General features: G+C 47.0%; 1 protein-coding gene across 1 annotated transcript in view; it reads right to left on the bottom strand.

The window, feature by feature from the left end:
* Nucleotides 1–15,000, bottom strand: part of mmp17a (matrix metallopeptidase 17a) — a 71,110-nt gene that overhangs the window by 28,468 nt on the left and 27,642 nt on the right. Inside the window, exons 3-4 of the mRNA XM_048258744.1 lie at nucleotides 7,657–7,789; nucleotides 6,483–6,618 (exon numbers count right to left, since the gene is read on the bottom strand). Coding sequence (XP_048114701.1) covers nucleotides 6,483–6,618; nucleotides 7,657–7,789 — 269 coding nt within the window. The remainder of the gene's footprint in view (nucleotides 1–6,482; nucleotides 6,619–7,656; nucleotides 7,790–15,000) is intronic.

The raw sequence follows: 15,000 nt of genomic DNA, 5'->3' as shown, positions 1-15,000 counted from the left end.
TGTGACAATCTTACAGCGTGGCCCTAAGCAGCGTGACGTTTGTCTGAATGCGAATAGTTTAATAAGATCCGAAGTGCAATGTACAATTGGGCCCAAGGATCAAGTGAACTGTTTATGTTTGTTTGCACTGAAATGTTAATCTATAAACTGTCAGTGTTTTGACATACAGGTCAGAAAACTAGGAAAAGAAATAGTGAAGTGGGAATAAATTGAATGTTAAAAATGACGATGGGTCTTTATTGTTCAGTGTGCTCAATGATTGCGAGTACAGTAGGTGGTAGGGCTATAGTATGAAAAATGACAATCTCATAGCCTGCATATGAAGCTGGACTGTAGTGAGAGTTATTTGATGAATTTGATACTTGATGCATCTGTAGTGGAGACGGTGTTTTGACCTTGTGTATATTACTTGTTTCATTTGTTTACCAAATCGTATGGCTGAGATAATAAACATGAGTTTAATATTGGCAAGCACACTGAAGGCGTTACACAGCGTGACTCTAATTTCAATTATAATGCTTACTCTGGCCTACTACACTTTATCTTAAAATGCTAAAATATACAAAAACATGTTGCTGTTGAAAAGAGAGTCTCAGTACTTATTTAACATTACTGCATTACAGTAATAGATTCAAACATCGCTATTATGAACTGGTCCTAATTTGCAACTGACGGCATTGTATTGTATGTCAAAAGCTGTATGATTACCGTGTAAGGCCATAAAAACACAGACGGACACAGGTGCATCTGTATTAAACATGGGCAAATGCTGACCCTTGCCATAAACGGGGAACTTCTCCCACCTAATTCATACACTGTGCGGTCAAACCGCTCAATGGCATGGCCTGAGAAAAGGACAAAAGGACCAACCTGCGGGAAACTAGTTTTTAAACTGAGACAAACCCGCTTAACTGTACCTTAATTTTATTTTTAATACTTTCCTGTATAATAAAAAAATAAAAAAAATATTAAATGAAATCAGATAATAACAAAACAGCCATGCTTTAAAAAAAAAAAAAGATTTCTTGAGCCCAAGCTTCATCACTAAAACCACAACGGCAAACAAGCCTTGGAGAAAACATCTTCCTGTAAAGCAGGAATCACTTTCAAAGACCACTCACCGGGTGTGCAAACTCTGCTTGATAATTCACAGCCACCCTTGTGTTCAGACACTGACTTACCTAACGGAAAGTGGTAACATAGCAACGCTGGTGCATAATAGCAGTTAGCCAAGGTCAGCTATGTAAATGCTCAGCCACCTTTGCACACTGCATCGAACCTTTAATAATAGGCTCAATGCAGGGACATGAGGTCAGAAGGTGTGATCCATTACGCGCCACTCTGTCAAGCTCAATACCCTGCAATAGATTAAAAGATGAACCCGCTCATACAAAAGCCTATTTATTTAAGATGCTCTAAGTAATGAAAAATGCATTTGCCGTTTCTGTCTTCCTCACCCACAGCTGCTGCAAACATGTAATGTACATAAAAATCCAACGTGTGTGTGTGTGTGTGTGTGTGTGTGTGTGTGTGTGTGTGTGTGTGTGTGTGTGTGTGTGCGCGCACACACTTACGTGTTCACTGTGAAATATTAAGGTGCTAGGTGTCCATGAATTATACAAATGCCTCGCTTTGTTGCGTGTTTGTTGAGAGTTGTCTGAAGATGGGAAGTGGACTGGGACAACATTACCAGCCAGGCGAGGTTTAATCAGGAGGAGAAAAAAGGCCTTGTGTATATGTTTGTGTGTGCATGTGTGTGTGTGCGTGTGTGTGCATATGTCTGCAATGTGTATGAAGATGCGCTGATATGTAATCATCTGTCATTCCTCCCTGTAATTTGTGTCCATTGACAAGAAGACTCTACTCTGTCAAGAACATCCCTGCTTTTAGATCAGGAAGCAGACAATGAATCGCATAATGAATCATCCCTGTTATGTGCGTTCCAAAGAGTGACCTTTAGTGCATGCCATCATGCCGCTGTCAAAACACAGGAAGTCGCCCGGGACATCAGTCTTGGGTGGGTTTGGGTATGATTGAGTTCAGGAGTGGTCATCTGTGAAGTGTGGAGGGTGCCAGCCCATAAAATGAAGGGAGAGAAGGAGAGAGGGAGAGAGGGATGAGGGGGAGAGAGAGAGAGGGGAGGGGAGTGGCCACATATTTCAAGCTCAATTTTCTCTGCCGCTTTCTCCATAATGTGCCCAGTGGGGCCGCGGGGGATGGGTGCCTTAACATGATGGATTACTAAGTGCTGGGGGTGCAGGGGGCAGAGGGAGGGGTGGTGGTGGTGGTTTACTGGCCATCAGATGGAGCACTGAGCTCCGAGGATGAGATGCTTCTGATCTATGACAACTTCACACACACAGACAAACATGGAGAACTACTATATATGCACACACACCCACCCACCCACACACACACACACACTTGTATATGCAGACACATACAAAAACATGAAGGACAGATGCACAACAACAAATATGACTTGTTTATGCAACACGTTTGTACAACATACATAAACCAGTACACCAGCAGATGTACCCATTGAGCAGCTGTCACTGTGATTCTGTGCTTCTCTTAATTGTCTTCCCTCTATTGACTTTTAATTGTTATACAGCACTGCGGCTACCCCGGCCCCTAGGAGTGATGGCCGTCAGCTTTAAGAGAGAGGGAGTGGAGCGGTGGAACACACGGAGGAAATAGCCAAGAGAAATGCATCTTCCTCCCCACCATTTAAATCTCACAGCAAGGCTCACCCCCCACAGTTCAGTTGCCTCCATAGAAAAGTATTACTGTACACTACTACTGATTGTTCCTGGCTCACTGCTCACTTAAACACACACACACACACACACGCACATGCACACGCACACACACACATGGGGCTGGGTGATTCTGATGGGCAATTGGCTGTTTTTAGGCTTTACGCGCCAGGACAATTCCCACACAAGAAAGCTGCACGTCATGTGGACCACGGCAAGGGCGGGAATGCTGGGATCCCTTCATGACTCACACCAATAACGCCGCTGTATTTTAATAACTGACACCCCTGGGGGGAGAACTAAAGCACTCAGCTGGCAGCTGGCTGTCTCGTTGGCCACTCACACATCTCCACACATGAACAAACAACCGCAGTTGGAACCAATGTGGAAGCGCCCATTATGTTGCTTCAAATAAATAAATAAATAAAACAAACATCACTAAAAATAACATGTATGATCCTCGCAGATGTTTTCCACATGAGGGGAAAACGGCCTCGCACTTCCTCTCCTGCCCAGCGTGACTGTGCTTGCCCGGGTCACTGCTTTCCACTAATGATCTACACGCGTCTTCAGCTCACCCAGCAGAGAGGAATGCAGCATCGCAACACTACAAAAAAGATTTAAAGGAGGAGGAAAGAAAGAAAGAGAGAGAGAGAGAGAGAGGGAGTAGGCAAGGAGAGATTCACTCCTGGGCAATCAGTGCTAATCTATTCAGGTGATTAATTGGCGTGCTAATGAGCAGTGGGATGGTCTCCTGTGTGGCGTAATGAACATGCGAGGCAGGGGATCCGTCTCCACCTGACTAATGTGCCGGCCGCTCCCGCTTCTGCTCCAGGGGTCATCGCTTGACAGCTGGGCCGCTGAACCTGCTCTCCATCTCACCGGCCAATAAATCATCACAGCCTCCATCCCCATGTGACCCGGTGAGCACCAATCAGAGTGTCTTGGCCATTACCAAAAATGCGGCCTAATTCCCTGGCCCTAACTTCCAAATGCAATTTAGAACAGCTTCTGTTAAACTAAGACGAAATAATTAAAGTTAATTGCGTATTCTTTGGCGATGCGGAATCCAATGCTGAACTTGTCTCATGCCAGAGAATGAACGAATACTCAGTGCATTAAGTGTTTATCCCGAGAACATGCACGAGTCAATACATTACTCTAATGAATGAGACGGTAATCTCAAGATGATCTCTAGAGGATGTCTGCATTTCCCTTTGTTCGATTAAGCCTTGTTAGCCTGTCTGGCAGAGGCAGAACCAGCTGAGCAGAGTGCAATCGGAGGAGTGGGCCCAGGAGAGAGATTCTCTCTCTCTCTCGCTCTCTCTCACTCTCCGCATCTCCTTTTTGTCTGAACCTTGCACCTTCCACTATCCACCTCTTCTTTCCTCACCTCTCTACTTTCCCCTCTTCCACCTCCTTTGCTCCCTTTTCTGCACTCTTCTGTCCCTTTTACCATTCCACACCTGTCACCTCCACCCCTCACTGCTACAGACGGCTCCTCCCCACCAAAACGCTTTATCGGAATTCTTAAAGCACACCATTATCGAGGCTATTACATGCTGTTGGCTTCACACCCCTCACCGAGGCCGGACAAGAGGGTTGGAGATTCACCTCGGTGTCCTCATCCACCTCAGGACACGATGGCCCCATCCACACACACACACACCCCTCCTTGATTGTGCCAATCTGAAGAGTGGCCAATCGTAAGCCCCAGCCAAAGGCCCTTTCCAAGGCTCATCTCAAATACTCCCTCAAGGTGAAGAGTGGTTGCTACCTGCACTGAAATAGGACTCCTGGGGGCAAATGTTTGCCAAAATGAGTTTCAAAGGCACCAAAGTAGCCACTGGAACACAGGCGGTGACAGTCAATCGACGCGTAGAAGACTTCTCCACATTGCGAGTATTGATTTTTAGTTGTACTCTTATAACCCAGGGATTTTTTTAACTTTCCGTGGCTGCAGCAGCAAAACTCAGTAGACGTAATAATTGTTTTCAACACTGCTTTTTGTATCTCGCTAACAGTCAGTCGTGTTGATCAAGGCAGCGGTCCACACTGGAGAGGCCGCTTGTGTATACTGTACCTGCAGGTGGCGAGTTGTTCCTCTGGCAGTTTTCAGCATGCTAGAAATGAGGGCTGGACGAGAAGGCTAGCAGAGGATGAATGAAGCTTGGCAGCATTGCTCTACAGATCAATACGGGTATGAAAGCAGAGAGGCATGGCATGGCATGCGCTCGGATATTCAGTAATTCAGAAAAGGGAGAGAAGGAGGAAGAAAAAGAGGGGGAGAGAGAGCCACAATAGAGAGAGAGAGAGAGAGAGGAGCAGGGATATGTATACAACTGTGAGGAATGTGATTGACAGCTCAGAGCTGAGCGAAGGCATGCAGATAGAGAGGAGGGAAGGAAGGAAGAAGAAGTGAGGGAGGTAGAGATAGATGAAGGGAGTGAGGAAGAAGAAGAAAGAAAAGAGTGGAGTGACCAACAGATGGGGTGCTTTGACAGCGAGAGAAAAAAAAAGATGAAGGTTGAATGCTATCAAAGAGGTGGAGCTAGAGAGTGTGGCAGAAAGAGTGTGAGAAGAAAGTGAGAGAGAATAGAACATGGCGGTGAGGGGCCAGAGGGCAGAGTTACGGAACTAAAAATGAAAGGTGAGAAGTCATACAGAAAGAAGAGGGGGAGGTGAACCTGAACCTCTACTCACTGCAGCCTGTTAGCACGGCACAACACATTTTACTGCATACACACACTGTACACTTGCTCCCAACCAGGTCAGGCAGCACACTGCCAACAGCGTTGCTCCCAAAGCTCTAACCCTGGCCTGCACATTCATCAACAGAGCCCAAAATAACACTCACTTACACAAACTTTGGCCCCTGCATCTCAAGGGCAGTCTAAAAACTGTCCCCGGGCCTCTACTCTGCTTACACTAACACACAGGCTGTTTAAAACAGGTGTTAGCGTGAGGTTGCGCTTTTCTTGTCTTGGGGCTGGTGCAAACTACTGCGGTGCGAGTCCATATGTGAAAACATGGGAGCCAAAACCATAGGCCCTTACTGCGCTGCTGAGACTCACTAACCATAACCACACCTTTCCGCATGGGTCCCCTCCATATCCAACAGATGTGTCAAGCTGCTCAGATGCAGGTTTGTAGCTGGTGCGACCCAACAGCTGTGCGAGCTGCACACTGTGCTCATTCACTTGATGCCTGATATGGCCACACACACACAAACACACACACACACATACACACACACACACACAAACACACGCACTTACACACACACACTTACACACAGTTACACAGTTTCCCACAGCTCAGGAAATAGCCTTCCCAGTTATAGGTTGTATGGATGTGGGCACAGCGTGAGGGAAAATCGTATAAGTGGCCACGCGCCCTGAGCCAGCACGGTCCGGATATATATGTGGAGGAGTCTATAAAACATACACACATACACACTCTACTTCCTCCTCTTTGTCTCTTTCCTACTTACTGCTTACTAGTTTAAACAAGCTCTTTATGACACACACACACACACACACACGCACGACACACACACACATTCAGTCACAGACACATAGACTCTCCCTCTCTCTCTCACACACACACACATGCACACACACACACACAAACACACACACACACACACACACACACACACACATGCGCACACACACACACACACACACACACACACACACACACACACACACAGACACGCACCTCCAGGACAGGTGTCTCTTGTTCCATTTGTTCTGGGGTGTGACAGCTCTTCTTCTCCGTCCTACGGGGCTCTCTGATGCAGATAAGTCTGGCAGGGAGCATCGCGGAGTCTTCATCAGGCCCAGAGTAGCTTGGTCTACACACACACACACACACACACAGATTTTGAGGCACAGAGAGAGAAAGAGAGAGAGAGAGAGAAATTAAGCATAGGTGAAATATTACTATTGAAACAAATATGACATTTGAAATCTTAAATGTCCTTAATATTCCCTTAAAAACCTTTCCCTGGTTACTGGCAGATGGCCCAGCCTCTGTTAAAGCACCCAATCTGAGGCATTAGCCTTACTCACTCACTCACTTTTTTGGAGCCATAACGTGCTATGATTTATGATTCAATATTTTTTTTTCCATTTCTGTTTGCATAAAAACTATAAATAGATTATGAATAGATAATGTATAGAATAGATATTTGTTTCATATTTCTCTGCTCCGAGCAGTTTTGAGATATGTGAGGTCACACCCACTTGAGACAGGTGACTGCAGCGCCTGGCTTTAAAGGAGAATCCGGCGATTTTTTACATAGATCTCTGTTTCTCGAGGTCACCGAGTGCTGTCGGTAGGCTACGAAAAAATGAAAACAATTGGCTCTACCTAGCTCGAGTTTCTGCAGCCAACAGCTAGAGCTGCCAGGCAGCTACAGTGCTACACTCTGGGGGCATGAACATGGGGGCTCATAAACATGCCTGAAGAAGACCCAGCAGGGTCGAAACGTTGCCTGTTGTGCATTAAATAATTGGGAGTCAAAAGCAGTGTTGCGGACATTATATTTTTTGTAATTGAGTATAGTTTTCTTTTGTCCTGCACCTGCCAGAAGGTGGGATATGCACACAATAACTGTTTGCTGGCTCATAAACATGCCCCAGAGCGTAGCACTAATAGCTGCTTGGCAGCTCTAGCTGTTAAGCGTGGGGTTTGTGTTCATTCAGGTAAGTATGCAGGTATGCAGCCATACGGTTTTTGACCACGGCAAGTGCGACCATATTTTGGAATATACTGGGGATATACTTTGGAAAGCACCATCACACACCTCCATACTGCAAGGTAGGAACAATTTGTAGCAATTCATGCTTGGAATAATCTTCACCTTACAAGACTCAATAAAATCACTCACCCAGCACGCCTGTCTCCTCCAGGCCCCCAAACCTCTGCATGGCTTTGATGGCTTTGGTCAGCGCCTCCTTAGTCTGCAGCTGCCCCGTCACGGGGTCTGGGGGCGGCAGGTAGCCGAACTTGCTTAGCCAGTCCTGGGAGAGAGAGAAGGGGGTTGGGGGGGTGGAGAAAGGGGGAGTGGAGGAGTGTAAGTAACCCACCACTAATTCAGCTTTTCAGTCCAACCCAGCTGAGCACAGACACCCAGAGGTGAATGAGCTCGAGTCGAGCCTGGAGGAGATTGTCACAGCCACAGGAGTCTCGCAGCTGCACAAATAGCGCTATCGATTTCCACTCAATTCGTCCACAGCCTTTTCATTAGTCTCGCAAAGTGGAGAGCACTTGGTTTGCCTGCTTGCCTTGGGGAGTCAAAAAAACCCCCCCACAACCACACGGACTGTCGTCAGTATCTATACTGGCTGATGGGGAGGACTGTTGAATATTTGGGCCAGGCCAGACTGAGCGAGTGCAGAACTTTCCCTGCCACACGCAGTCCTTATTATGCAGTCCCTAGTCCCGTCAGAATGGGTCGGAATAAATGCTGGAGGAGTCCAGGTTTGGTCTATAATCACTGCCAATAATATTGCTGCAAGAATCCATTCAAGTGGCCTGCTTCCTCTCATTGTTATGTATTAACTGTGAACGGCCTTGTTTTTCAAACCTCATTGCTTGTGTGTGTGTTTGTGTGTGTATGAGAGAGAGAGTGTGGTTTGTGTGAGTGTGTGTGTGTGAGAGAGTGTAGTTTTTGTGAGTGTGTGTGTGTGTGTGTGTGTGTGTATGTGTGTGAAAGTGTGTGTGTTTGCTAGCCTGAGTGTATGTACATGCAGGAATAACTCCGATCAATAAGACGGAGCGTCCCTATCGACAAACAAGCACTGGATTCCATTAGTCAAATTGCTCAGTGCTTACGCAGCAATCTCACAAATGAAATGTGCTCCAGCTCCAGCAACCCCAAGCTCCCCTGCACCTGCTGCCACAGCCCCCAACCAGCCCCACCCACCACCATGTCCACCACCCCCTCCAAGAACCCACAAGCAGAGGCGAGCTGTCAACAACCCCACTGAGACACTTTGGGTGAGGGTGTGCGCGAGAGCGAGAGAGAGAGAGAGAGAGAAAGAGAGAGAGAAAGAGAGAGATACAGTATGTAACATGGAACACTACAGGACAGCTTTCTAGAGCCCCGTTTGAAACCTCACAATTATATAAGAAAAGTGTACGAGGAGAGTATAATGTTGTACATATTCAACACACACACACACACACACACTCTCTCTCTCTGTATACAACTTTCTGCCTTTCAGCTGGAACACTGATCTTCACTTTACATCTCTTTGACTTTGAATTAAATAGCCCAATGCTAACTGGAGGCAAGATTTGCGTCGACCTCCTGACTCCAATATAACGTGTCTCTTCACCACAAGCAGCTCCTGAAGAGCCGACAGCCAGAGAAGGGAGTGAGAAACAAAAGAGAGAAAAAAAGAACTGAAGAGAAAGGAAAAGAAAAGAAGAGGAAGTAGACACAGCCCTATTGGCCCCTGAGCGGAGTGGTCACCGTAGATACCGAACTCATCAGCGTTTCAATCTGCTGTTGGCACTGGCCGAGCACAGCTATGGCCGCTAACGCACTTCTGCTGAGCTTGCTACTTCTGCATGCCAAAAAAGACTCACTCAGCTTTACCACCTCGGGAAAAAGCAAACCGCAGGCTGGGTCCACTATCCCTGTGACCGCAGCTCTCTCTCTCTCTCATCCTCAGGGTAAGTAGTGGTCTGAGGAGCCGCTGCTGGCCCTTGAGCACCAGAGTTTTTACCAGCGTTTGACAGGCTTTTATTCACTGAATGGATCTCAGATGACTTCGCCTTATAAAAACAAGTCTTCAGGTTCAGCTGTTATCCCATCTGTTGAACAAATAGGAAGTTTACCGTAGAATTGGATTTTTGAAAATGTTCTGGCCCCAGAAATGGGTTACAACCTGACCCCCTTTTTTCAGCTGTTGATCCCAGGATGCCCCCGAGGCAACGTCATAATGCGATTTACCAGAATTCAAAAACATCTGGAACTATCTGGAGATTACACACTGAACAAAACATTTCCTCAATGAAAGTCCTTCAACTGTCCCGCCAGCAACAAGACCTCTGTGCCTGTATCCGTTTCCCAGTCCACTGGCGCTAACCCACTGTAGTCAAGTCAAGTCAACTTTATTTATAAAGCGCATTTCATACCCAGAGGTCATTCAATGTGCTTTAAATTGCTTTGTTTTGCTAAACAAAAGCAAACTTCCTGTAAAGGAAGTTGTATGCTTCTCCGTGCACATTTGTGTGATTGTGAAGACTTGCGTGATTGCACACAACACTCCTCAGCATGCCGCCTTGATGACGCAACTCTCATCGTGTGAACAAGCCGGGACTATACACCAGGCCTATAAACACCGGGACTATACACCAGACCTATAAACACCAGGACTATACACCAGGCCTATAAACACCAGGACTATACACCAGGCCTATAAACACCAGGACTATACACCAGGCCAAAGATGCTAAGCTGGTGATGTAGCGCATACTGTATACCATCTTCTGAGCTGCAAGCAAATGCCTCTCCGTCAGCTGGTAGTTTATTTGCCTTGGTGCTCAGGGAGCTCCTTCGGCGGAGGAGAACTCAGAACGCGGTGGAGGAGGAAAGCAGAGGAGTCGACAGCAGCGCAGTGACGCGAGGCAGGAGAACAATAGGCAAAGAGCGGAGGGTGTGTGGGGTGCGGAGGTGGGACCTGTCCAGGAGACAAACCCGGGCCCAATCGCTGTTCTCCGGCTGTCTGGCTGTCGCTCGGCGGGCGTCACAACAGTAGAGGGGAATAGAGGAGAGATGGCATCTGTCATAGATTACATGACATAATACCACCAAGGGCAGCAAGAGTATCAGCAGTCTCCAAACACTGGCCCGTTTCCAAACACACTGTGTATACACGCACACTCTCTCTCTCTCACACACACATGCGTGCATGCATAAACCCACACACACACGCACATACACATACACACACACACACACACACACATTAACACTAACACACTCACTCACAAATACCCTGACACAGCTGGGCACTTTGTGAACATACAAATTGTCTCAGCCTACTGAGTTGAATGGGAAAGCAGATAGTACCTCTGTGTATGCGTGCATGTGTGTGTGTGTGTGTGTGTGTGTGTGTGTGTGTGTGTGTGTGTGTGTGTGAAGAGGAGCAGCAAAATAACACTATACTGTTTCATGGTTTCCTGTCTTGGGGATGGAGGAGCAGGGTTTTAACTCTCTAGCTGCAGCTTGCACCGCTTTCTGCTGCAACCCCGAGCCTCTGCAGTTGTAATTTAGAATTTAAGTCTCTGGTGTTTGTGTGTGTGTGTGTGTGTGTGTGTGTGTGTCAGTGTGTGTGTGTGTGTGTGTGTGTGTGTCTGTGTCTGTGTCTGTGGGTGTCTGTATGTGTGTGTGTGTGTGTGTGTGTGTGTGTGTGTGTGTGCACAGTGCTAACTCTGTTTGTGTGAACTCATCCCCCTATTGGCTGGGAAATTGATGCATGAAGACTTACTGTGCCCCGCCACGCACCCTTCTCCTCTCCACCGCTGTCCCCAAGATGCAATCAAGTCCAGATAAATACCCTCTCTCGTCACACCACTGCGTTTCTCTCCGTCTCTCTCACTTTAGGTCTCCCTTTTGTCTTTCACCCATTTCTTTTTCTCCCTCTCTCTCTCTCTCCCCTCCCTCCTTTTCCCTCCCATGCTCTCTCTATCAGTTACTTGCTAGCCATGTCTGGATCCAGAATATCAATATTACATTATTGCCGTCTCAGCCAACCAGTGGCGCCGACAGGGCTGAAGTGGTATGAGGTCTGAGGGGCAGCTGTGCAGGGGGCTGGCTTGATCAAAGGTGGGAAGAGAAGCAGGTCTGATGAGGCACGCTGGGAACGAGAGAGAGAGAGCATCTGATGGGACCCCAGTTCAGTGGAGGAGCAGGGGAGACGCCTCAGGCAAGCTAACACATACACTAACATGCACGCTCACGTACACACTCGCAAGCGTGCATACACAAAGACAATCTCTCTCTGGCTTTCTCGGTCTCTATGACTCTCTCTCTCTCTCTCTCTCTCTCTCTCTCTCTCTCTCTCACACACACACACAGAAATGGTAATTTCAACACAAATTGATAAAATTGTGTGCCTATACTCACTGCCAAAACCACAAAAGCAATGTAAATGTGCGCACGTACGCACACACACACACACACACACACACACACACACACACACACACACACACACACACACACACACACACACACACACACACACACACACACACAGTGCATTGCAGAAGGTGGTATAAGTGTACTGCCAGACCTTATCATTCTCTGACATTTCCCTGGTAGGCTTTGCTATGTATTATATTGTGCGTGTATATGTGTGTGTGTGTGTGTGTGTGTGTGTGTGTGTCTGTTTGTTTGTGTCTGTGTGTGTATGTGTGTGTGTGTGTTTGTGTGTTTGTGTGTGTGTGTGTGTGTGTGTGTGTGTGTGTGTGTGTGTGTGTGTGTGTGTGTGTGTGTGTGTGTGACAGGGAAAAAGATGCGGAAAGAGATGGAGAGATGTAGAGATAGAGACTGAGAGAGAGAGAGACACAGACACTTCAAAGTGAGATGGAGTATAACAGTTCCTTTGAGATTACGAGCCCATAGAGATAGAACTCCCTATTAGTATCCCTACAGTTGCCCACGAGAGTCTGACACATATCTCCTGCCAATGCAATCTCAGCTCTGATTGGACTCCAGTCATGTACAAGGTGAGGCCGGTGTTGAGGACCCTGCGGCCTGTTCCCAATCAGCCTGACAACGGGGGTGTGTGTGTGTGTGTGTGTGCATATGCATGTGCAGGTCTGATGTATACCTAGCCAATAGTGTGTGTGTGTTTGTGTGTGTGTGTGTTTGTGTGTGTGTGTGTGTGTGTGTGTGTGTGTGTGTGTGTGTGTGTGTGTGTGTGTGCGTGTGTGACAGGGAAAAAGATGCGGAAAGAGATGGAGAGATGTAGAGATAGAGACTGAGAGAGAGAGACACAGACACTTCAAAGTGAGATGGAGTATAACAGTTCCTTTGAGATTACGAGCCCATAGAGATAGAACTCCCTATTAGTATCCCTACAGTTGCCCACGAGAGTCTGACAGCACTGCCAGTTCATATCTCCTGCCAATACCCAATCTCAGCTCTGATTGGACTCCAGTCATGTACAAGGTGAGGCCGGTGTTGAGGACCCTGCGGCCTGTTCCCAATCAGCCTGACAACAGGGGTGTGTGTGTGTGTGTGTGTGTGCATATGCATGTGCAGGTCTGATGTATACCTAGCCAATAACACAACTGAAATGGAATCTGAAATTCAAGAGATGTTCAAGGCCAGTAGGAAGCATATCTTAAGGCATGACACCGCTCGACATGCTAGAACAGGGGCCATGCATACGTGTCTGCTCACTGAGACAAATATTTATGTGTGTGTGTTTGTTGTGTGTGTGTGTTTGTGTGTGTGTGTGTGTGTGTGTGTGTGTGCATGTGTATGTGTGTGCGTGCGTGCGTGCGTGCGTGCACATGCGTTTTTTCTGTGGCATGTTGTAGCCGCACTAATAAGCATCTTTGCCTTCACACACGGATGCTGTCCTTGACAGGCGGGTGGACTGGCTTGAGCGCACCCCCCGCAGCAACCTTCACGCCAGCAGGCATCGCTGACAAGCCACGTGGGGATGGCACTCCAACAAGTCCTCATTCCACATACCAAAACAATGGAGCGGAAAAAAGTTCCCAGTGTGCCCTGGTGTATTTCACTCATGACCAGGGGGTTGTGTGTGTGTGTGTGTGTGTGTGTGTGTGTGTGTGTGTGTGTGTGTGTGTGTGTGTGCTTGTGTGCGGGGTGGGGGGTTGGGATGCATCCACATCCAGCCATGCTGTCAAGAGCCAAACAGAGTACCCCCTTATTAGACCACACCTCAGCTTCCTCTCAAACCAAAACAACAACACCGTCCAGCACATAACAAACCACACAAGCCAGCAGTGTGCCAGCAGTGTGGGCAGCCGTGGCCTACTGGTTAGCGCTTCGGACTTGTAACCGGAGGGTTGCCAGTTTGAACCCCGACCAGTAGGAACGGCTGAAGTGCCCTTGAGCAAGGCACCGAACCCCTCACTGCTCCCCGAGCGCCACTGTAGCAGACAGCTCACTGTGTGCTTCACTTCACTGTGTGTTCACTGTGTGCTGAGTGTGTTTCACTAATTCATGGATTGGGATAAATGCAGAGACCAAATTTCCCTCACAGGATCAAAAGAGTATATATACTTATACTTATATACTTATATACCATGTCAACTGCTAGTATATATATGCCTAATTAATTTTTGTGTATACTTACATTTATGTATATACATATCCTTACAGATATACCCCCTTAGCTCTCAATGCAACAAAGCTAATTTCTTTCATTTCACAATTCACGTTGAGACATGTAAATCACAAAATGATTGTTCTACTTAACCATTTCCTCTAAAGTTGCGACACCACTACACTTTACTGCATTTTTTACACTTTGTGTATCGTTACACCCTCTAATATACATAATAATAGGTACACATAGGCAGATAGATAGACCTGACCATTCTCCAGCCCTAGACCGGCAGGATAGCACACTGTTAACTACTGTTCGGATAGCAGCTAGTGGCATAGCAGTCATGTATCCCCTAAGCGTCTGACTCTTTGGCACCCTGCTTTTACTGATAATCCCCACAGGAGGAACATAAAGAGAGTGCCTGTCACAAGGACTGTGTGGTGACAGACTCTGAGGATAGAGAGCAGGTGTGTGTGTGTGTATGTGGGGTAGAGAGAGAGAGAGGGAGAGAGAGAGAGAAAGAGAGTGCGAAAGAGAGAATGTGTGTGTGTTTGTGTTTGTGTGTGTATTTTTGAATGTGTTTAGGAGTGAAAATACAAATGGGAATACACATGCAGATAAGTTTGTGAGTATGTATGTGACTGTGAGTAAGCTTCTGATTGTGTGTGTGTGTGTGTGTGTATATATGTGTGATAGAGAGAGAGGAAGAGAGAGAGAGAGAGAAAGAGATGCATATGTGTTTAGGAGTGAAAATACATCGGAATGCACATGTGTCATTCATGTGCACATGCTCATAAGTGTGTGAATATGTATGCGACTGTGAGTAAGCATCTGAGTGTGTGTGTGTGAGTGTGTGTGTGTGTGTGTGTGTGTGTGCAATAGAGAGAGAGGGAGAAAGAGAGAAAGAGAGA

The sequence above is a fragment of the Alosa alosa genome, chromosome 12 (assembly GCF_017589495.1).
Source record: "Alosa alosa isolate M-15738 ecotype Scorff River chromosome 12, AALO_Geno_1.1, whole genome shotgun sequence".
In the NCBI taxonomy this organism is placed as follows: domain Eukaryota; kingdom Metazoa; phylum Chordata; class Actinopteri; order Clupeiformes; family Clupeidae; genus Alosa; species Alosa alosa.
The sequence above is the reverse complement of the archived record's forward strand: the minus strand, read 5'-3'. Positions and strand labels throughout refer to the sequence as shown.